The sequence below is a fragment of the Talaromyces atroroseus genome (assembly GCF_001907595.1).
Source record: "Talaromyces atroroseus strain IBT 11181 chromosome Unknown scaffold_22, whole genome shotgun sequence".
Classification (NCBI taxonomy): Eukaryota; Fungi; Ascomycota; class Eurotiomycetes; order Eurotiales; family Trichocomaceae; genus Talaromyces; species Talaromyces atroroseus.
This window is the reverse complement of record NW_017971454.1, coordinates 80,860-104,013: the sequence shown is the minus strand read 5'-3', so window position 1 is coordinate 104,013 and position 23,154 is coordinate 80,860. Positions and strand designations below refer to the sequence as shown.

Genomic DNA, 23,154 nt, shown 5'->3' with positions numbered 1-23,154 from the left:
TGAACGACAATCTGGGTTTCTGCTCTCAGCGGGGCGGCGTGCAAGTGTAGGATTGGCGCCATGTTTGAAAGTAGTTATCAAAGTCTCACAATTAAGAGCGGACGACAATATATACCGAAAGCATTTCGTTTCTGGTTTCCCAAATACCCGGCACCAAACGGGAACCGTAACGAGATGGGAACCCGTACCACAATGGTCGATTACGATGAATCTTTAAAAACACGCTCTGTTCTTGGACGTCTATACCTTGAACTATCACCCTCATGTCTGCTCACATTAGCTTGTCAGTCCTATTCGAGCGGATAGAGTTGAACGCCATTGAATCTGAACAGTCCGCTGCTGTTCCGTCTGGGCAAACCCTACGGAAAATCGCTCTCCGAATTAGTGCCTTGGAACGAAAGAACCGAGATCTGTCCATTACCAATCGCAGATTATGCATGTCACTTCAAGAGTGCCACAAGAAAAGACGACCGTAAAGATGGTGGTGACGCATCTTCTATCGAGTACAAATTGAGCTTCTCTTCGGTGCCCCATTTCAAGTCGATGCGCGTCTGTGAAATCTCGACTTGCTACTGATCTTAATCAGCGATCTGCCAGGAGTGACGACCCCGGCCATTTCTTTATTACCTCCGATCATCCCAACCTCAGCAACTTCGATAGGCAATCACGACCCGCCACAGATACATGTTTGCGGTCTATTACGGTGATACCCCATTGCGTATGCCAAGTTTTCATTCGATGCTGGTTGGTCATGTTCGTCTACTAGGTATACAACATGTTGTGTATCTGGTTAGGAGCGAGATCTGGGGCTATTGATTTCAAGTATATGCTATAGAGCAGCAAAGAACGCCGTGATTTTGATCCGCTTTTCAGTAATGAAATCGCCAATCCATCATTTCTACCTCAGATGATCCGTTTCATAGGGTTCCCTTCTAGATCAGTAGAATACTAAAAATACGACCAAAAGCTACGCTTCCACTCCCACGGCTGGAACTCCAACTCCAACAAGTCCACCGATCGATGTTTTCGAGCCAGTCTACGGAAAACATCACCCCCGATTTCGCAGACACTACATAATGTCAGCTATTCATTACTTGGATGGGAACTCGGCTGTACCTGTAATCAACATATTGCCCACCTGCTTTTGCACTTCCTCTCTCGGTTCCTCTCGCCAATCAACATTTCCACCCCAAATTTTGATCAACTCGTGCTGACCAACGTCATGTGAATCTTGAGACGACCGTAGAGAAGGATCGAATATGCGTACTCGAAAATGCTCATATGCTATCAGCAAATTGCCGCACGAGCTTAGCTAAGGTGACTCACATATCCGCTGTCCTGCGAGACGAGCTCTTGTAGCCAATCCTGTACATCATCGTAATCCGCCACATACCGAGCAACTTGTAGTTCTCGGACTAACCTTCGAAGTCCATCTGCCATATTAAAAATATTTTTTGAGTCCGTACAACTCCGCGCCGATAGCCCTCTAAGAGCTGTTTGATGTAAGGGGTTTGAGCCCCAATACCAATTCCTGTTGCAACCATGAAGATATGACCATAGTCAGATATAGGTGTGCGCATTCCTCGGTCCGGCCCGTATGGACCGTCAATCCAGGCCCTATGACGAGTGCTAGATAACATCTTCAGCTTGTTGGTGAATCCTGAACACGGTTTCACGAGCAGCGTGAATGATTCCATTTCCCCCAACTCATTGTTATCCCACCGCGTAATCACAAAAGGGTGCATTTTAAAGGCAGACATCAGCCCTGCACTAGGGATACTGAGATTGACTCTCTCTCCAGCTCGCACCGTCCATGGGCGAGCTGGAAACACAATGACCTCTAAATTATTCCCCTGGTAATTGATCAAACATTCTGCACCTCTGGAAAATGCTAGATTGCGGACTGCTATCCGTAAGACCTGAATCAAGAAAGTAGCGGCATATACAGCAGCGGCAGCGGCGATGCACCATATAGATAGTGCTGACTTGTTGTAAATGTGCCTCCAAGTTGCGAATATTAGACCTAAGGCACAGACACGATGTGAATGTGTAAAAAGCTCGTAGACACGTGCCTTGAAGATAGATGACAACATGAGCGACGCGAAGATAATTGATGCCTGTATTTTATGAGTTTCGTAAAGCATTGTAGAATGGGATCGAGAACATACAGAAAGCCCATACACGACTGTGCTGTCACGAAATTGTACCGGAGACGAGGCTACCTCATACGCCCCGTGGGCAAGGCCTTGAAGAAAGGCCATGATTCCAACAATCGGTGAACGCCATGAAACAAGTCAAGAGACATCCCAAAGAGATGAGCTCCGACCTCATGACTGCACACCATCAGAGGAATGACATTTGCAATACAGAGCTTAGCTGCCCGGGAACTGGCATCCTTGAGGGTTGAAACATGAACCACGTTACTTGCTACAGTGCCACCGAGGTATATCGCCACAAGAGCGATACGAGACCAGTTCCTGGGAAGCACGACTGAGAGACGGCTGCGTGGCCGTGGAAGACTGAGATGATGCAATAAATGCCCAACCTGGGGTACAGATAATTGAAGACGGTGTGAGATAGGCGAAATGTAAGTAGGAAGATGGCAATGCACCCAACAGTCAATGAATATACTTGGCTGATGTCAACGCCACCTAGAGGTGTCATTCTTAAAATTAAATACACACAAACGAACAGAGAATTCCAGCAAAAAGTCCATTTTTCAAATTCAAAGTGACGACGGATCCTTCTTAAGTAAAATGTACCTGAGTTTAGGTAGGTGGTTCAGGGACGACAATATCCCAGATGTTGTTCTCTTCCGTGAGATCCTCCAGATCAGTTCCATCTGTTGAATATTTCGTATTCAGATCATCCGCGGAGTCTTCCACGTCGAGTTCGGAGCTGATGTGATTTCCGCGAGATGCGGCAGTAGTCCGGCCGTAAGTCCGCTCGAGATCCTCTACGTTGAGTCTTTCAACAGTGAATCCATTTCCCTATGGCAATGTTAGTATTGTTAGGGACCATGGTCAAACTGGAGCCATACAATCAATCCTTCTGTAGTTAGCCCATAGTTGCCTACAGTGATGACAGTGACCTCTGTACCATTCACCATGAAGATGTGAAAATCTACATGGCAGAAAGTGAAGAACTCCCATAGCTTTTTTCAGCAGGGTTCGTTTTCTCTTTTCGTACTTGGTGCGGACTCGGCGATCGTGGATGTGAAGGACCATCGTATGAATGAAAATGAACCGATTGTTTTAAGGAACAGATAATGGAGGAAACAGGGAATCAAGACGAAATATATCATCTGAACTTAGCGCACACAAACCCTCTTTCGTCTTTGTTCCGCAGTGAGATTGGAGTTACGTCTCCGGCGCCTACCTCGAAAGGGCAACCGACTGGCATCACATGCAGGACAGGGACTTCGGACGGGGCGGCCATGATCAGCTTTTCCAAAAGGGGAATCCAGTTGTTGTCTTTTGATCAACTTGATAGGGGTGGATGGAAATGAGTTAATCCTCCATTTACCGTAACGACCAGATTTGATGTAGACTTGAATACACTGGGTGGGATCGTGACAGCGCAACGAAACCGGCCAACAGAAGCGGTTACAAGACGGGCAGATGTCCCTCCCAACACGGACCGGTCCAAGACGGTGAGCATCACTTACGAACTCAAGTGGATCCGGGACTAGCTGCTGCAGCGCCGCCAGAAGTGGACCGACTTGTCCCTTGCACCGAATCGCTCCATGACACCAGAACGGAACATAGTGGAGTTGGGGGACCGAGTCGAGTTCGAAAAAGAAACGCGCCGTAATCAAATCCACAGTAGCTTCCTTTGCCATACGTGCGCTTCCAGGGTGGCGTATGACCAGGTCCCGATAATGGTCCATCATCGCAGGATCATCCAATGCGGACGACGTTTCTTCCAAAGGCACATTTAGACGGCGAAAATTTCCGGCGATTGACTCGTCCAGTTGGCTCTTCATCTCGCGCCATTTGGTTTCCCCATCCAAAGACGACATCCAGGCGTTGAGAGCGCGACGGAAAAATCCGTCGACAATCGAATTTCGGAAGTGAGGGAAGCCGTCATTGGCCGACAGTGGACGACTACCTGTACCTAAAGAAAGCAACCTTGCCGGCTCGCGACAGTTTGGCCAGATGGTTCGACTTGCGCGACGAGCGATCCCTCCAGCAAAATTGTCCGTCAAACCTCCATCTTGGAAAGTACCCGCTGGGGTGTCGACTGGAGAAAACATGCTAAACGATATGAGCCTAGTTTCTACTTTCTCACGGAGGGCTTACCCAGGCACCGCGGCAGTTGCGCGACCCCTATATCCGGCCTCAGCATGATTTCATTACGTCGTCAGAGACGGAGAACTCACGCTTTCCATACTTCAAGCTCATGGTTAATATTCTTAGGTCGAATGAGTCGATAGCCTGAACCATTAGCGAGGGGAAGCGTGGCAGAAAACAGACATACCGCAGTCCTCAGATGTGCCAGTAGCAGCATTGAAATTTCCCAGCATCACCGTCTCCGTTTTTGTTCCGATGCTTGTTGCCACTACTCCAAACTTTGGTCCAGACTTAATGGATCCGGATGAATCACAGCAGTGGCTATGAAGTAGAGTTTGCTTGCCATATAGTTGTTGTAGGATATCATCGAAGACTAAACCGTCATAGCAGCTATCATGTCGCCACCAGGAGTACCATTGGCGAGGGCGGCCCAGAATAAATGAAGGTAACCATGGAAAAGCGGGACGCCGGCGCTTTTCAAACAAACATCGGGCGAGGCGATTGAAGATCACTGCACACTTTTGAATGGGCAATTTCAAAACTCGGAGGCCGAAATCCGTTAAACCACCGGAGCTAGTGCTCACGTCCAAATCGAACACGTCTTGAAGGGGACATTCATCCAGATATTCCTGGATGAGAATCAGCCATTGAATAGGCATCATCCCCCGAACACCCCCTCCGTCAATGGCCAGTATACTGGGGTCCATGGTGGGAGGCAGGACGTCGATAATCATCGAAGTGCTATCGCAACAGAAGTAACATTGGTCCAGCGTAAACTGGTATTCCGTGTTGACCGAGACGCTTCCAAATCTCTGGGCGCAAAGATCACACAGCGCATGATCACATGGCGGGAAATGCTGTGCCACCTGGACCAGACAATAGAGACATATGCGGTTGGACTTTAATGCCGAGTATAGACCCTTTTGGGCCGTCATCAATTTTTTCCGTCGGTCCAGCGAAGTAGAAGTACCAAGACGAGGAAGCTCAGCGGCCATTTCAGACTCAATCATGTCGACTAGAGTATGCGGTGGGAAAGGATCCGTGGCAAGTATCGTAGGGCGATATAAAGTCTGGAACACTAGCCTTGGATCCATCACTAGTCTCAAAAGTGAGTTTGTGCGGTAGGAGAGAACAAAGAAAAAAAACTCACACGGCATCTCCGGTGAGTAGTGATCCATCATCAGAGCAGAGGCGATGAAGCGAGCAGCATCCAAATCAGGAAGCTTTACGTCCATACACCTTCGATAAAAATCACTAATGCTATCTCCAATGTCTACTGGTATGCCCTGTGTGCGAGACGCACGAACAAAGTTGTACGTATAATTGTGGGTCGTCGCCAAGCACGCTATCGCTGATCGGAGAAAACCCTGCAGCTGCACCCCAGATAGTTGTCCAATGACCTGCATACGCAGCTGACGTACCTCTCGCGAGCGGTTCGCTAACAGTTCCTTGAGATTGCCCTGAGTGCTTTCGCTCGGCAAAATAGTGACAGCGGAGAACGCTTCGGAACGCAGTGCGGAACCACCTGTAGCGCACCACGTAGGGCAAGATCCACATGTAACAATAATTAGGTGGGGACGAGCACAAAGTGGCAGGCCATCAGCTGAACAATGCTTTGTGAGCGCTGTGAGATCTGTGCCCCTCGGGACATCCTCGGCAAAAATACAAACGACATCGGCGAATAAGAATAGTACCCTCGAATACAAGCCGTGAATGACATCTGTGGGACCGCCTACATGGTATTCAAAATCGTAACGCCGGTCTCCCCTGCTGAGAGTTGAGCCAGGTAAAACGGAAGCGTTCCATGGATCACCATCGGCGAAGAGAATTGGTGTGTCACTGGCTGCAGTAGCTTCGTCGCTTCGTAGTCGAATGGTACCTGAATCCGCTCGCGTCAAAGCGCTGCCTGGGAATAGATCGCGCAGGTGTTCTTTCTTCTGTGCAGAGCCCAGAAAGGCCCATAATTGAGGGTATTGCTTGTTTGGATTTGGCAACCCTTCCACTAGGTATTTGAGACAAGCGCTCTCTAGAACGGCATATCCACTTGCGCCGATGGTGGCAACGTCCAACCAGCGACCGCTTCGAATGCGGCGCATTTTGTTCGTTGCGTATTGATTGACATGATATTCGACGTTGGGACCAATTCCTTTATATGGCTGGTCTTAATTTAGACCCAAGTTCGTATGCCGTCTCTGCACTAGCACTAGGATTAAAATAGGGATTTCCCATATCGAAACTTTACAAATGAAAACTGAATGAAATTAAGCTAGCATTCATGTAATCAACTATGTCTACGTACAGTCTCCAAACCGGTGTCAGAACACGTATACATAGGAAATCATCAACAGTTACGGGAATCAAATTTTCACACTACCCTACTCCGACGAATTCGCTGGTTGTTCCTTTGGCGATGTGACGCAGTGGTGTTTTCGTTCTCGGCCCGCATAGACTTCATTGCATTGACGGCCTTGTCCAGAGTACCCTTCATGTCGATAGCCCAAGCCTGCAGATTATCAACCTTTCCAGATAGCTGCGTATGTTGCAAATCTCTGGCGTAGATCTCGGTAATTTTGGACTGTAGGTCCTTGATATTCTTGGAAATTTCGCCCTGTTTGACTTGTAGATTTTTCAACGTGCCCTCGGATGGCAACTCCTTAACTTTCTCGCTCATTCGAACAGTGGCTTTCCGATATTTGCTGATGATAGTGAGCTGGTCAGTTCGTATATGAAAGATGCTCGGCTTACCTCAAGCTTTCTTCGAGAGATCGGACACGCTCCTCCAGCAGGCTGCTCTCCGTCTCAGTTTCATCAAATGGTTCTTCCTCCTGACTTCCATTGGGATACATCCCTGCCACCGGGGCCGGTGCGTTTCCAACCCATGGCGCACCTGTTGATGTTTGATGTACTTGGTTTTGAAGGTTGGCACTGGGTTCGTTCGTTACACCCACTGGCATATAATCGTTGTCAAAATTATACGCATTAAGCCAGTCATCTAATTCGTTCGCCATCTTGTTTGAAAGTGGTTTGCAATTAGACTCAGGAGTGAGTGGGAAGACTCTACACTATTTAGATATTCTGGTAACAGATGCACGAGAAACCTCACTAAGGGGTCTACTGCCAATTGTGATCTGATTGGACCGCGGGATTTATAGCAAGGGTCCGTTGACATTAGGATTGGGTTATATTTCACGCGGACCGTTCCGTAACCTATGGTACCTTTCCTCAAATGAGCTTGGTCATGTTACATCCAATTTGAACGATTCAAATCCGTCACTGACTCGGAACGGTGCACAGTCCATAATTAGTCAAAACCGGTTCAGTGATCCAAAACAATTTGATTGCGTTGACCGAAACCGAAAATGGTCCGGTCTAGCAACATCCAAATTGAATCAGTCTCATTCAGTATAGGACGGTACACCGACCCGGATCGATTTCATCTCCATTGATCCAAACCGGTCTAGTCATAGCTGAAGTAAAGCCTCGAAGCGCATACTGGCTTGGAAACGACTAGTCACGGTTGGTTCAAAGCGGTTCGCTCAAGCTTGATTCACGACGTCCATATCACAATCGATTCAGACCAGCTCAGTCACATGCGCCTCCCGATAATAAAGCGACCGCTACTTGAGCTCCCCATAAAGATTTAGTTGTAGCCTCCAAGTAGACCTAGCCAAAGCGGATTATCACCTACCATCTCGTCATTATGGTCGTAAGTATACCTCCATGTGGTAAAGCCTAAGACTAATACCTTCGAAAGGACACAGAGGACCCGGCTTCCTCGGAAGAGACCAACCATTCTCATGGGAATATCTCTCGTCTGCTATCGCGTTCAAGCAAGGCTGAAGGGGAGCTCGCTTTCCTACGTCAACAATCGATAAAAGAGCAAACTGAGAGACAGAGACTGGAGCACCATCTGAATGGATTGCAGAGAAAATACCGCGCACTTCAGGAAGGAATGACAGTAGCTGAGTCCCAGTACGCAGCACAAATCCGTGCAAACGAACTACTTACGCTACGCTTGCGATTTCAGATGAGACAGCTTCGAAATGTTACGTGTGTATTGACGGATGAGTCATGGGTTGAAGAGAAGTTCGAGATTGCATCCCGTTAGGTTCCGTTTTTATTCAATATTTTATGCGAGAAATACGTAGTTCTTACGGTGATACTACTTGAAGAAAGCCGTTTTATGAACCTTCTTTCTGCAAATGCTGTTTTGGGGGTGTCCGGAAAGTCCGTGTCAAGGAAGGACCCTGGCTTCCACATGTCTGGTTGTGCCTCTTCTGATCTTGACGATTATGGTGTTTGTGGTTCAATCAAATATGTGCAAACGCTATGATGACAAGTTGGCAATCTTAGGCAGGAGGAATTGTTTATGTTGGCCTGTATTTACCTTGCATTTGGTACGATTACATTTCTTGCAGTGATGCTCATCAAGTGAATAGAACTGCCACGCATATTGTGTAGTCTCCGTAGCTCACCGCTTCGCCGACTAGCCAACGTTACACATCGACCAAAGAGGATTCCCTTAGAGGAGTAAATGAATGCATGGGACATTAACTTGACGGGAGGGGCTGAGCTCCAGCGAATTTCTTTGGTCAACCATCAGGATACAGAATACGGTGCCCAGGTACTGTCATTTTAGGCAATATTGGCTGTAAAATGAGAGATCTTGTGGGTATTAGGCTTCTCACATTTCAGAGTGCTTTCCTATCTAAGGAAGTACACTTATAGGCCTTAGTGTTATACAATGCTCTTTCTTGAAATTTATTTTATCCGTGATGGAGATAGCTTCAACTTTTCTAATTTACTAGAGGGTCTAGTGCCATCGAGAACCATGGGACGCCAATTGGCTGGAACAAGTAATGCCTTTGTCACGACCCGATTGGTTCCCCTACCCACAACGCTATAATCACAAATAATGCCAACCACCACCAATAAAGTCCGAACGCCGTGAGAGTCGTATAAATTGACACGTCGATTGTTTCCGAGGAGAAAAGAGTGTCGATGAATGAGCCGGTACGTGGGATCGCGTCACTGAGCTACTTGATGGGTGAGAGTGAGAACAGCAGGAGCATCTGTAACTAGACCTTACCTTGAAAAAGCCAATGTACCCATTCCACCATAGAAAAGAGTATCACACAGCTCATTAGAGCCATGATGTAAAGGCTTCTCATGTTGATTCCTGATTGCATTCTGACTTGAGGCTTGGTAGTTGTAAACAATGCGATCGAGTTCATGGATCGAAAGAATTGTTCGCGAGAGAATAAAACAAGAAACGGAACTCACCATAGACTATATATTCAAGATAAAACACAGTGGCAATGCGTCGGGACCGGAACGGGTGCACCTCGGTTCACACCAATTGCTAGGTCCACAAATAACTGTCCCCGTTCAGGAGACCCAAATTGGGAAAGCTAGGTAGTATATAACTTGCAAAGACCTTGGTCAATGAAGATCTTGGTGTTGGACAGATGTACACAGAGAGCAATGGATTCATATGAGGTACATAATCACTCCTCATTCCATATTTTACGCCCACTGACTATGCCCAAGCTCGCTATTTCCCTAGCAAACCACCTGACGACCCTAAAGCAGCTGGACGATGAAAGTTTCAGTGACACCATTGACCAGGCTCAAATGATGCTTCCTAGGGAGATTCAGATCTATCGTTCGGAACGTGACATCTGCGTCAGTCTGGGTGATGCTTCTATTCACAAGAGAATGTCTATTGGAAGTTACAGTAAGTTGCATAACCAGCTTGACAATCAAATTAACATCACTCTGCATTATAGACGGGACCGGAGACACGCTAGTCTATATACGGTTTAGCTCAGTAATAACGTTAATCTGAAAGTTACGCATGACAGTATTGTAACATGTTTTATTTTATAATACAGGTAAACAGTGTACCAATTCTAGAAGATTCCACTCCATATCTGAACACGTGTCTGTCTAGGCGTGCCTCCTACCAGCAATCGGGCAGGTTGGAAGCATGCTATGTTCTCAATACAACATCATACTGGCCTTTTAGGCAAGATCTCTCTATACGCAAGCCAGCTAGTACTCTCGAGTACGGAGTACTGGTGGAGAGAAGTGCATCATTCATGCAGCTACTAGTAATTCTTCTTGGCCTGTTAGCTGCAGCCTTCATGCAACTAGTCGATGGTTACAGCTAACATACGGGAACGCTAATATTAGGTTTATCAGCAGCACTTTTCGTACCGAGACTATGAGTTACACTCCCGGCTATGCCGAAAACGAATCACCTCAGCTCCATGATTCATGGGATAGCAACGTTTTGTATGCACCCCTGGTAATGTCAGCCAAACGTCCACTCCGCGCATGCGTAGTCCTTGTCGCCACACATATGTTGAACGAACATGTTCTCCACATGAACCACAATCAGTTCAATTATGCTTCGTCCCTTTTGCTTTGTGGGATAAGGAAACGATATACAACGAACAACCACCAATCTATATTCATTACCTGATTGATTGGAAGGTTACTCTGAATAACAGTAACCGTCCAGTCACCAGAGTTACAGAACCGGATCTAGTCCTCGCGCCTAGCGTATACTGGCAAAAAGTTCTAAAGAAGAAGGTTGAGGACGTAAAACGCCGAAGGGCATTCACTAACCGACGGGTTCGGTTAGATTACACTACGATAATAGCCTCTGTGCTGAATGATCGTTCACCAAAGCTTCACCAAGAATTTGAAGGTACAGATATTGACTGGACAAATATCGAGAGGCATATCCTGAGTTGGAGCGAACTTTTTCGGAAAGGCAAAAGACTCAAACTTGACGTTTGTGTTAATTACTTAGCAGATGACAACGAATCAGCATCATCAAGGAATGGTGAAAAGCGGAACACACGATCAGTTACAAACGCCATGCTTACCGAACGCGATGCTCAAATCGATGCTGAACAGGATTCTGGTCATTATTCACCTTGGCGGGATGTATATAACAAAATGCGTTGCTCTGGACCACCGTGCAAGAACGCAGAGGGGTATTGCTGGCAGGACCCTCATGGCAAAAAACATTATAGACTAAAGACACATCACCTAAAACGCCTCGTTGATATGGTGCAGAAAAAACGCCTTCGTCTCGAAACTCATGGTGATGTTCCAGATGATATCCGGCGACAACTCTATGCAGAAGACGAACAATCTCTAGGACGACAAAATACCAATAGAAACTCATCCACTGACTCACCTTGCCCGCCTATTCATATCAATTTCCTACCGGGACAATCACCACAGGTTTCTACGATGGCTACCCCGGCTGCTACACCACCCCTATTGCCGTATTCAAGTTCCGGCCCTCGTGACCCTATAGTCATTCCGGATCTCCCACTAGATGTAGCAGTGGAAGAGTATGCTACTTGGCATAAATCAAGGGTGGCTTCTTAGGAGATGAAAGCCCATGTCGATAATGCTTGCAAGATGGCATTAGCAAATGGCTTTGATCTTATGCAAATAGACAAAGATCAAAACCCAAGCTTCTTCACTGAACGCGGTGTGATGGAGGGAGTGGCGCGTCGTTTCGTTGAAGATATTCGCGAGTGGTCAAACAATTATGAGTCGCTCTTTTGATTTTTTTATGAAGCCCTGCATATCTACTATTGCCTTTACTTTTCCTATTCGTCACTTCTATACTCCAATTATGCCAGTTGAGTGAGCAACGCTTTGGATTTTTTTTTTTACTCCACGGGAATAGAAATCAAAGAAAGTTCAAAATCAGAAAATACAGTATAACGGCCGAAAACAATGCCCCGTTAAGCTCGGACTCGCCAATGGATCAACCTTCCACTTCCTCGCAAATAACTGCTCTATCAGACATCGGATAATGCCTGTACTTCAAGTACCCGAACGCGAGATTTTTAGGCCGGTCCTCAACATGAACCTTGTGCAGCCCATACCAAACGCATAAGGAGCCGCGTTTGTTTCGCGACGACCGTCGGAAATAACATGGAAAATATGATGTATGGAGCGGGTTAGTGCCTGATTTTAATGGCGTACAAGCGCCTAGATCGGAGGCCTCTGATTGGGCATACCTGGTCACATAGCTCAGCAATAACCTATGTGTGCTGGCCACGTCGACATGCAGTACTCATGCCAACCCGCAACAACCCCATTTTGGTCTTTGATGGGGTGGGTGTGTATGGGTGGTATCTTACCCTTGTTCATGCGGCATCCTAGTAATGGTCCAACACAAGTTGCCGAGCCAGTCAATGTCATACACGACCTGAGTTTCGGTGCAGATGAATTAATGACCACGTAGTTATGCGAGTGCTGTCAATATGACGCTAATCAGCGACTGCCACGTCCGCACTGTATGGATAAGGAAATCGAAACTTAAATAACAGGCCCGACCGATATTCATATCCTGGCATTTCACATTCAAGGCTTCTATTCTCTCGCTTAGAAAGACTCCTAGTGCCAGAAACAGCACCATGGATCCGCCAACTCACGTTATCGATCCAGACGGCGAAGTGATAATAGTGTTGCTGAATGTGGATACTGCATTCGCGGAAGGGAGCGAGGATATGATTGCCCATGGGTTGTATAATACTGTTTCAGAACTGAGCGAAGACATAAAGCGTCTCGAAGACTATACGGAGACGCCGAAGCCGAACCGCCGGGAGAAAAAGAAGAAGAAAAAGGGACATAAAAATGCTTGGGCTGAATTAGACCGAATTCCCACGCCAATAGAAGAGCCTGTTCCTGTTGATGAACCCGTTCCTGTGGATGAACCTGTTCCTGTTGATGAACCTACTCCTGCTGATGAACCTATTCCTGCCGATGAACCTGTTCCTGCTGAGGAGAATGTTCCTGCCGAAGAGCATGTTCCTGAAGAAGGACCAATCGAACAGCCTGTTGACTCACCGGACAGGAGTCGCTTCAGGATCCAAGTATCTGCAAAGCACTTAAAACTCGCGTCCCCGGTTTTCAGAAAAATGCTCACCGGTGGTTGGAAAGAAAGCGTCGCATGTCTAGCGCCGAGCTCGGTCGAGATTACTGCGGAGAGTTGGGATATTGAGGCAGTCTTAATTCTCCTTCGCGCCATCCATGGACAACAATACCATATACCGCGAAAGCTAACACTTGAGATGCTCGCTAAAGTTGCTGTCATAGCTGACTACTATGAATGCAAGGAGGCTGTATATATTTGGGCAACTACATGGATCGACGCTCTGGAGGGAGAGATTCCAAAAACATATTCTCGAGAGTTAATTCTGTGGTTGTGGATTTCCTGGGTTTTCCAGCTCTCTACTCAGTTCGAGTACGCAACATCGATTGCTATGTCACGGAGTAATGGTTGGATCAGCGGCTTGGGACTCCCAATCCCTGATCAAGTCATAAGTAAGGGTATATGGTCTCTAAAACTGGTTTGTCTCTGATTGAATTGCAGGAGCGATAAATAAGTGCAGAGAGGAGGCTATCGATAACTTGATCTATCGGCTTCACCAGATACACAAAGATCTCTTAAATGGCGTTCGAGGATGTGGCTATGAGTGCAGCTCAATCTTGTACGGGGCTCTCGCAAAGAAGATGCAGTCAAATGATCTGCTTTCACCCAGGCCGACAGCTCCATTTCCAGGTATCAATTATAAACAACTTGTACAGAAAGTTTTGGAATTTGAATCGCCGCAGTGGGCACGTCCGAACTCATATTATTCGGAATATGGTTCCTCAAACCGCCACAAGTGTTCTGGCTTCTCCTTTCCATCCCTATTCGGTGGGTTGAATGACAGTCTTGACGGCCTTCATCTGCATAGCTATATCTCGTGATGGAAAGCGATGCTGTGAACTTTATTATGTCACTGAAACGTATCATTTTGGCTGAAAGAACTTTTACAGCGTGGTTAGAGGGTTCAATAGTACTTCGTATTTCGGGGAAGCCCCTGCCTTTGGTCCTCTCTCTGAACGTAGAAATGTCAGTACCCGCTGGCCAAGATAAAATTAAGCGAACGAACCAGAGCTTCTCCAAAACTCGATACAAGCTCATCCTCATATTCACAGTAGGCCTGCTCACGGTTTCCCATGCTGGAAAAGGTTGTTGCAACATCAAAATCGACCCAAACCACTCTCTCTGGCTGTCCCGGGACCACAAGCACATTTTTGGGGTATATATCTTGGTGGTGAACGAGAGCCTTGTGTATTTGTTTCATACCATGTATTGCATTGCGGTAGCGGGCATCCGAATAGTTCTCGCAATCCAGTTTCTCTGCATTTGGAAGATACTCGAGTATTATAGCCCTGGGTTTGAACTTGTCGTGTGCGAAATGGCGGAGAGCTGGCTGAAACGCGACTGGGTCGACTCGGTCGATGTGGCCATAGAAGTATGGAACGAAACCGAGCTCACAGACACCGAATTTTTCAAGGTTATTGTACGCATTCAACTCACAGCGAAACCGATTCAGATCTCGGCCCTTTTTCGTATATCCAGGGTCGCCGTTGTCGTGAAACTGGAATGTGAGCAAGAATCACGGAAGTGGCATCCCAGACTTACGAGTTTCATCGCGTACTTCTCCCCATTAAGCTCTACCTCAAATATTGAAGAGGCATCAGAGCGCCCAAGCTCCCTGATAATTTGTATATTGGATGGATCAAAGTCGAAGAAGCGATGCTTTCTTAGGTGCATTGTGATATGAGTTTGTGTTGAGCCAAGGTTTATTTACTGTTGGCTTGGTTTTCGCTCGAGCAATGCCGTCATGGCGATTACATAATGATGAATAGGTCACGTGGATAACTAACTATCCCATAAGCATTACCACTAGCCTAAAAAGGTGACTCCACTAGGCGGGGCCGCCTGGTTGTCTTTTTTGGTGCCTAATCACATGATTCCATGGCTAATCTGGATCAGCGGAGCCCAAATAGGCCCTGAAGTGCGCGTACCCTCTTGCGCAACCACGGCATTTGCTTGCTGGAAGTTCGGATTGCTCTTGGTATATCCTATGAAAACCAAAAAATGAGCCAAACTCTACTGCAGTTTCTTTCCATCGCTTTACCAGCGATTCCTGTGGGTGGTACTGCTCCATCTCGCAATACAACAAATCCTCGATATGGTGCGGATGACATCACTAGCATACTTCCTTGGCCGGACTTCAATTACTTGACGATTATCCAACGATATGGAACCATATTAAACTCAAAATTAATTCGACCAGACCCCTTCACATCTCCTCCTGCTGCGATAAAAGATGAACCCCACTTCCATCTTCGTTTTGCAGAGCTACTTTTGCCTCGTGTTAGACGCGGACTTCGCGCTGGTTTCGAGCAACTTGCCCCTGAACTTCTAGTACGACGACTTTCACCAGTTACTTTCGATGGAGGAAGTTCAGCCGATCTGATTGACCAGTTCCGGCCCGATACCGCATTCATAGTAATTGGGGGAAATGCCGCCTCGAGCCCTAATCGAGCTCCAGGGGACTTGAAGGTGTCTTGGAAATGGCAGTCTTCAATGCAGTCCTCTCGAGCCGCGATAGACCAGCGAGAGTATAAACAGGTTTTGGCTCAGGTTAATTTCTACATGGATCAGCACAACGCCCGGCACGGGTATATTCTCACGAACACTGAGTTTGTCGCAATCAAGCGTCTAGATGGAGAAGGCCGTCTGGCGGTCTCTATGGCAATTCCATGGACAAGTGGAGGCATAGGGCAGCTATCCGTACTGTTAGCTTTATGGTACCTTGGCATGCTTGCAGCAGAAGACGTCAATTGGGCTTTAATTGCATAGCATGGGCTTAGCAGGCCACTTAACAACGGTTGACCGCCAAGCCAAAAAGCGTCAATGCCTTCCGAAGAAAGGACAAGTGGGTGCCAATGGCAGCATCATCTTCTCTCCCTGCTCATGATTGCACAGTTATTACTGAGCAACAAATCTGGAGGGTGCATATCGTTTCGATGGGGGCACAGGCCTCATTTACAATGAACTTCTCTATCTTAGATTACTTATTTATTACACGTATTTAAATTAATCATAGCAAATTGACACTGATTTGTCATTGGAGTTCACCATGGACTGTAATTAGACATTCGAAACCTACCCCCCACCAAGGATTTCAATACCATGTGTACGTAAGTCGCAAAATCGGGTCAGACAAATGTTGGATTGGTATCTAGTTGTCAGTTGCGAAGGATGATTAACGTTGTATGGATCTTCGGGAGGATCTCCCTCCACCCTGAAAAGCCTACTGGTAAATGTGGAGCATCACGTGATATTCCGCGTGCAGCTCCGTACCAGTACCGGTATGGGATTTCTAGGCTTGGCTAGCGGTAGGCTCAAAGCAGCTATCCACAGCACATAGGCTCAATTGACTTATATCCGCATCGAGACTCCAACTGCCAACTGAATACTTGTTGCGGCTTGCACCGTACATTGTTTTGACTGGATTCATGATTTTCACCCCGAACAACTATCGATCTCGACAATATCTCCAACGTTTGCGGAAATGCATAGATCAGCGAACGATGAACGAAAGTATAAATACCGTGCCACGTTGGATGAGTTACGGGATGCTTCTTTCATCAATTTCAGCCACATTCAATACATACCTGCAAAGTTACACTTTCCGAAATGCCCGGACTCGAGGATCTATCGGAGCTCTCAGAGGCAATCTCTTCAGTATCTTCTCAGAATATAAATTTGAAAACTTTCATCCGGGAAGAATGGATCCATTCTTTGAATGGTAATATGCATTCTAAGAAATTCACTTTACGCTCCGGCTGCGACTTTGTCAAGAATTGTCAAGCATATCTTGAACGATGGAACCGTCCAAGTGAATACCTCGATAATTATATCAAGAGGCTGGAAGGATACATATGTCTCCCAGCGTTGGTTCTTCAAAACCCCCCCGAAAACGAGGAGCTACCCTTCGACATGCTGGTCGCTAGTTCACCAACTTTCCAGTGGCTCAACAGCATACTGAGGCCGCTCGGACTCAGTATCAAGAACGTACGCACCATCAACCTATTCCCATTCATTACAGAGAATTGGTTGAGGTCTTTGGGGCCAGCAGACCAGGAAAAAGCTTTACGAGAGTCTTTGGACTTAACGATCGAGCTTTTCAAGACTTATCAGCTGGAAACAGTCATTTCTTGCCAGTGTCTTACACAGAAGGCGCCTGAGTGGCTTGGACCCCTCGTATACCATCCTCTTGTTCGGGGCCTCTCTTCAAGTGTTTTAAATGCCAAAAACCGCGCAATTAAAACTGTACAACTCTATGGTCGTACAATTAACGTCATTCAAGGTTTTCATCCCAGCTACATACTTCGAGCACCCAGAGAGACATATCGGAACGACAGGCACCGCATCCTATCTTCTCTGTTAACTGATACTTATGCACCCTGTCAATTGTGGAGGAAACAGGAAATTATCGCGAGTATGGGGAATATGTTACCACAACTCCAGGAGTCAGCTTCCAATTTGCGCAATTTGATCTGGAGTTTTCAGGCTTTGGAACAAAAGCTATACACTGTGTCTAGCAATACCGATTACTACGTGTATAGTGGTGATCGGGGGAATGGTGGGAATGAACCCCCCTTTTCAATTCAGCTTTGGCTTAAAGTCTTGTGCTATTCTTGTTCTGTCTACCGTCACAGGCCCTGGCTTTGGGGTTGAAAGATAACAGAAACTCCCGACCATCAGATCTGTTCCCCCCCCCCGGAGGTGAGTGATCGTCTGAAATTCGCTCTTTGCTGGCGAAGCTCGTTATTGGCAGTTCTAATGTATTCCTCAGTCTTAACTCCGGAGATTATTTCTTTTTTGCGCAATTTGTTAAAAAATACACCGCCCGTCAAAAACTAGGGGAACTTGTCGATAACATGATCACATCGAAAACCTCTTATCCAAAGGAGACTGGAAATCCTAATGCGCCTATCTTATGCTATCTGATAGACATGAAACATATACTCATTACCTTATTTTTGCGGAGATTAGTACTATACTATAACCTGAATATATAATCAAAGCTCACATTTCATCTGCTGTCAGACCAGCGTGCCGGAAATGACCTTTCGCGCTTTGCTCTCGCGCCCCTACCGTATCGACACACCATTCTAAAAAGCGGCTAAAGTCCTGATTGGGGTCCTCTTCGAACACTGTCCAATTTCGCTTGATGAATGCTTTGAGTTCAGCAAAGAACTCTTCAATTGGATTCAGGTCTGGTGAGTATGGTGGCAAGTATACCAGCTTAACACTTGCAGATGCACACATTTCCTCTAGCCGTTCCGAGTGATGGAAAGACGCGTTATCCATGATAAGAACTGATTTTGGTTCAGGCCATTTCCCGCAATGTTGAAGAAGCTGCTCAATGAAATCTTCGAACATAGCGGCGTCTGTGGACCCCTGGAAGATCCGAGAGAGCACTATGCCATCTTGGGCGTAAGCAGGCAAAATTTGATACCGTTGTTCCCGGTGAAATTTGCATATCAGCATGGGTGTTGTACCAAGAGGAGACCAGCCGATTCGTCTAAACCCTACACGTTTATCACATCCGGATTCATCGACGAAGACCAGCTGATCTAGTTCGAAATCGGCGATGTAATGTCTATATTCGTCTCGCAAATCCTGGTTGCGCTCCTTTGCCTTATTCCGTGCTGTCTTCTTCGACCAACCAATCGAGACAAGGGCCCTGCTGATGCTGCTTGTTGTTATGTTTATATTGAACTCATCCCATAAGAAGATAGCCATTTCATGCAAAAACAAAGTAGGCTTTTCGATGAGGTGATCACAAAGAGCTCTCAATACCTCAGATGTGATGATGCGTGGTCGACCGACCGGAACTACTGGAGCTCTGGCGTTGCCAAACTGGTTCAGGTTGGATTGTATATAATAAACTGATTGTCGACTGCAATCAACAGTGCTGGCAACCTCTGATACTGTGACGCCATCGCTTAACATATCACAGATAAGTTGGATCTTTGATAATGCAAGTCTTGGTGCCATGTCATAATCATATAGTAATGGACTCGAGAACGTTTTACTTCTGTTCCACGAAGGGAGCTTGGCCACAATCTCTAGCTAAGCTAGTACAGGTAATTTACAAGTGGAACTGTTCTATTACTAGCTAATACTACGAACTCTGTATTAAACCATGTGGAATTATTCCGGCGCTAGCCATATATAGACTGGCGTGTCTCCGCTCCCCATCCATAGTGTGGAGTAGTGTTTATTTGATTGTCAAGCTGATTATGCAACTTACTGTACCCAAGCATGGCCCCGGAAAGACCATTTGGACATTAGATAGCTAAGATGGGCGAAACAGGTGATGAACTATCCTGTCAAGTCCCATCCTTGAGTGCAGTCTGCGACTTAACGGTCGAGGTGCCAGGTCCCAATAAGTAGGAGTCTGGTGGCAATGTGATCTCTAATTGCCTGGTCTGCCTCCATTGAGCCGGTCTAGGAAACTAGTTGAAAGATGGGTTACGTTTGGTTTTTTACGTATTGCTTTTACGGAGAAGGCCACTCTTTCCTCCTATCTGGTCAAGTCGAAATTATCCAGATACTCTACCAGCTTGGGAATTATCATTCGTTCCTAAACACAGTCCAATATACCATCATGCATCGACTTGCAAGTTTTTGAAATGTCAAATATGCAAATATTAGCAATTATTTCTCCTAAATTGTCTTTAACATTCTAGAATCCCACATAACACATCCTCACCGTGGTCTTATTACGCCAAATAAGCGACCATGGCATCAATAAATGCAAGAAAGTAAGGAACGCCTACACTGATGATTTGGCATGACTCATCAGCAAAACATGGAGACTCATATGATTTTTCATGCATGGCCAATCAGCATAGAACCGCACCAGGCCACTATCATGCGGTGAAATAAATTTGGTCATATGAACCAGATCGTCTACTGTACAGTCACAAGTCCTTCAAAAGCACACCGTGCACATTGGAGGCTTTGATTTTGATGAGACTTGAAGAGTTCACTTGCCTTTCGAAACGTGGTGCTTCTGCAAAAGTCTGAGTGCTAGATATGTAGGCAGAGTAGGCTTCTAGAGTGGCGCTACCAAACGCAAGTTTTAAGCAATGGCGAAGAACTCTTTTTCGATCGTAAAGTTGGTGATAGACTGTAGCGCCGCGTACGAGGCTTTCCAGACCAGGGATGTCTATCGCAGAAAAGATTGAAATCCGGATCTCAGGAGGGAGCGCTTCAAGGCTACGGAACATATCTGTTTGTCTTGTGCACTGATGCTGTACATTCTTTTCATGACAGGTGCTATGATTTAAACTATCGACATACGAGAGGTTGCGCTCGAGAAAGTCTCACACTCTGCAATTCAGCATCACAAGGACTAATCGTATCTTGAGAGAACATCATTATCCATCCAACTTGGGCAGTCCACTACATCGAAGTTGTCCCAAATGTATTCTTCGGGATAGATAGACATCTCTTCAACGTAGCTTTCGAAATCAGTAGGTGTACCTAGACACTCATCTCGCGTGTCAGGCTCTTCGGATAACTCCAGAGCGGGAGGATGAGGTGTATCCAAGTCACTATCCTGGAGTATACTTGGTAGAGACATTGGATTCTCGTAGGAGCGGTGTGGTATCACGGCAACGTGTAGATTGCCTTCGGCCAGAGTGGCCTTAATGTCTGGAGGTAACCATTGCTGTGCCTCAGCTATCGTTTTCTGCCGGCCGGTGGAATCCATTGCCATCAAGCTTTTCAGGTTCTCAGCGAGGCATAGAGCGAGCTTGAGCAAAGTTAGTGCTAGAATCAACGCGCAAAGGACGTCGACTTACCTGCCCCGTCATTCGTTCCCTTTCTGCATCAAGATTCAACTAGGAAGGCTTAGTTATTTCTTAAAAATAACGAGGGGTACAGTCTTACCATTGATAGTGCTCGAAGTCTATTGGATGACATGTTAAAGCTAATGATAATGATCCCTCTACTTGTTGATATTGTTTTCTCTATATATAACTTGCTGTGTCCGTTCGTAGTTCGTGACCCGCTATCTCGCAGGTGTAAAACAAGCCCATTGACCGACAATTATGTCGCTAACGTTCCAAGAATTGGGCCGGATCGTTCCGAGTTGGAAACGAGTTGGCGAATCCGAACAGGAACAAGTCAAATCTAAATGAAAACTCCGAGTGATCTTGAACTGGGACAGCATTGCCCCACAGCATATCGCTCAAGCGTTATGATATTAACGGATCCGAGAAGATTCAGCAGTCTAATCCACGATTACCAACTCGAATTCAGAGTCGTGTCATAAGTCACTATCAAAATGGTATATACACTACTCGGTATGGTCATACCATAGCTTATCCTCAATGGCATACAGCATGTCCTCGTTGAGGTAATATCCTAGTTTCTTCTAGTGGACTTAGGAGTGAGTACCCATCGTCTGAGTCTCGGGTGTCCTTGGTATTGCCGATGGGCTAAATCAAGAAGAATCATTATGTACAGTACAATGGCTCTATAATGAGAAGGAGTCATGCGGAAAGGAAACGGTCTGGTCTACACCCTTCTGGGTCAAATTGAGTCTATAAATCGAGCGCCTACCGCCTTTCATTGCTAGATGGCCATGTCAAAATGAAATTATTTCCTATCATTCTCATTCTGCTTGGCAATTCACTTGCATTCAATCTTGGGCCTTGTCCCTTGTTAGGTCCTCTCAACGCGTGTTTGCCACATCGGAAGTCTTCCTCCATCTCTACTACATTTTCCACGGCATCCTCAACTACTTTGACAGAGCTCCAAATAGTGTGAGCATGCCATCGAGTAGTTCCACGTTGTCTCGATCTTCTTCGGTTAGCGAAAGTCCTGACCACCAACAGCTATCTGTCACTCCGTGTTCCAGCTTGTCCACGCATGTTATTGTCGTCACTAGCACTACCACTGTTTGGGTGTCAGCTTAGACGACCGATTGTACATACATTCCTCGCCTGCATTGTGCTGTTCGTTATTTGCATGCCTGGCACTGCAATTTTCCGACATGAAGAAGCTTGATAGCACCTCTCCATTGACGTGGTTGCCAGTGCATCACGCCCGCAGATATTTGGATCAACACGGATTAACTGCAGAGGCAGAACCATTCCGGAAGAACATTCGTGATTCAAACCATTCTGCGTGAGATTAGGGCGAGGCTTTACGTTCGGAGATGACCGATGACCACCATCATCGACTTGGACACTTCAGTGACGAGCAGGCTTGAGGTTATTGAACTAGTCATATATAAAACACACATAAAAAGTAATAGTTTTTGTACCTAAGCTTTAATGTTTACTCAGGCATTGCCGTCTCTTGTACCTGTCATGGACCATTTCAAACCCAGCCCGCTCTATCCCATAGAGGAGGTGACCCCTGTTGATCACCAGATTTTAGGTGTCGGAGGCTCCACATCCACTCTGGATCAACTTCCTTCTCGCCTTCAACAAACCAAAGGCCAAAGATCTCTGGTACTCAGGGACGAGCTGGAAGAGCTGGCGTACGAGAATAGCTATCTCAAGGCGGAGCTTGCATGGAATAAAGAGACACGACAAGTGCTTATGCGTCTACACGGCAGGACCCTCGAAGCTGTACCCAGAGAAGCCTTGACCGAAGCCACCTCCCAGCTGCGGCGCTGTGAGGAGAGATATCTAGATAATACCTGAAAATCTGACACTCGGTTATTGGCAATTATCTCATGTTCTGTTGCCATCACAAGGTATAGAACTGTTAATCTTTAGCCCAGATTTTCTGTCATATGCAGAACGGCTACTGTAGTGCTCCAGAGCACTAGCTGTAGAGGAACGTACATCTTATCATCTTATATAGCTGCGAGTCATTCTTTGCAGCCTGTCAGTTGCAGCTCTATACAATAATGTAGCCCCACAACAAACCGTGTAACGCTAATAT

The 23,154-nt window shown here is 46.4% G+C and overlaps 9 protein-coding genes across 9 annotated transcripts, besides 2 other annotated features; 4 read left to right on the top strand and 5 right to left on the bottom strand.

The window, feature by feature from the left end:
* Positions 1-1,090: 1,090 nt before the first annotated feature.
* Positions 1,091-2,261, bottom strand: UA08_09456 (hypothetical protein; the record flags this gene model as incomplete). Its single annotated transcript, XM_020265383.1, has 4 exons — positions 1,091-1,284; positions 1,394-1,415; positions 1,467-2,117; positions 2,169-2,261. The coding sequence occupies 4 exons, from the start codon at positions 2,259-2,261 to the stop codon at positions 1,091-1,093; spliced, it is 960 nt and encodes a 319-aa protein (XP_020115426.1).
* A 507-nt stretch (positions 2,262-2,768) lies between these two features.
* UA08_09455 (hypothetical protein) lies at positions 2,769-6,388 on the bottom strand (the record flags this gene model as incomplete). The annotated part of the gene is made up of 7 exons (XM_020265382.1): positions 2,769-2,990; positions 3,668-4,256; positions 4,302-4,328; positions 4,382-4,436; positions 4,480-5,388; positions 5,443-5,665; positions 5,714-6,388. 7 exons carry the CDS (start codon positions 6,386-6,388, stop codon positions 2,769-2,771), a joined length of 2,700 nt encoding a protein of 899 aa, XP_020115398.1.
* A 269-nt stretch (positions 6,389-6,657) lies between these two features.
* UA08_09454 (hypothetical protein) lies at positions 6,658-7,300 on the bottom strand (the record flags this gene model as incomplete). The annotated part of the gene is made up of 2 exons (XM_020265381.1): positions 6,658-6,988; positions 7,038-7,300. The coding sequence occupies 2 exons, from the start codon at positions 7,298-7,300 to the stop codon at positions 6,658-6,660; spliced, it is 594 nt and encodes a 197-aa protein (XP_020115397.1).
* Positions 7,301-7,992: 692 nt separating this feature from the next.
* Positions 7,993-8,400, top strand: UA08_09453 (hypothetical protein; the record flags this gene model as incomplete). The annotated part of the gene is made up of 2 exons (XM_020265380.1): positions 7,993-7,998; positions 8,047-8,400. 2 exons carry the CDS (start codon positions 7,993-7,995, stop codon positions 8,398-8,400), a joined length of 360 nt encoding a protein of 119 aa, XP_020115406.1.
* Positions 8,401-9,833: 1,433 nt separating this feature from the next.
* UA08_09452 (hypothetical protein) lies at positions 9,834-10,245 on the top strand (the record flags this gene model as incomplete). Its single annotated transcript, XM_020265378.1, has 2 exons — positions 9,834-10,029; positions 10,187-10,245. The coding sequence occupies 2 exons, from the start codon at positions 9,834-9,836 to the stop codon at positions 10,243-10,245; spliced, it is 255 nt and encodes an 84-aa protein (XP_020115405.1).
* Positions 10,246-10,451: 206 nt separating this feature from the next.
* Positions 10,452-11,867: a repeat region (Identified by RepeatMasker using a combination of RepBase library and repeat library created with RepeatScout).
* An 878-nt stretch (positions 11,868-12,745) lies between these two features.
* On the top strand, positions 12,746-13,693 carry UA08_09451 (hypothetical protein; the record flags this gene model as incomplete). The annotated part of the gene is made up of 1 exon (XM_020265377.1): positions 12,746-13,693. One exon carries the CDS (start codon positions 12,746-12,748, stop codon positions 13,691-13,693), a length of 948 nt encoding a protein of 315 aa, XP_020115404.1.
* Positions 13,694-14,230: 537 nt separating this feature from the next.
* Positions 14,231-14,937, bottom strand: UA08_09450 (hypothetical protein; the record flags this gene model as incomplete). The annotated part of the gene is made up of 2 exons (XM_020265376.1): positions 14,231-14,761; positions 14,806-14,937. 2 exons carry the CDS (start codon positions 14,935-14,937, stop codon positions 14,231-14,233), a joined length of 663 nt encoding a protein of 220 aa, XP_020115403.1.
* Positions 14,938-16,872: 1,935 nt separating this feature from the next.
* On the top strand, positions 16,873-17,916 carry UA08_09449 (hypothetical protein; the record flags this gene model as incomplete). The annotated part of the gene is made up of 1 exon (XM_020265375.1): positions 16,873-17,916. The coding sequence occupies one exon, from the start codon at positions 16,873-16,875 to the stop codon at positions 17,914-17,916; it is 1,044 nt and encodes a 347-aa protein (XP_020115402.1).
* Positions 17,917-18,283: 367 nt separating this feature from the next.
* Positions 18,284-19,260: a repeat region (Identified by RepeatMasker using a combination of RepBase library and repeat library created with RepeatScout).
* Positions 19,261-20,605: 1,345 nt separating this feature from the next.
* Positions 20,606-21,177, bottom strand: UA08_09448 (hypothetical protein; the record flags this gene model as incomplete). Its single annotated transcript, XM_020265374.1, has 3 exons — positions 20,606-21,007; positions 21,057-21,095; positions 21,145-21,177. The coding sequence occupies 3 exons, from the start codon at positions 21,175-21,177 to the stop codon at positions 20,606-20,608; spliced, it is 474 nt and encodes a 157-aa protein (XP_020115401.1).
* Between the last annotated feature and the right edge of the window lie 1,977 nt (positions 21,178-23,154).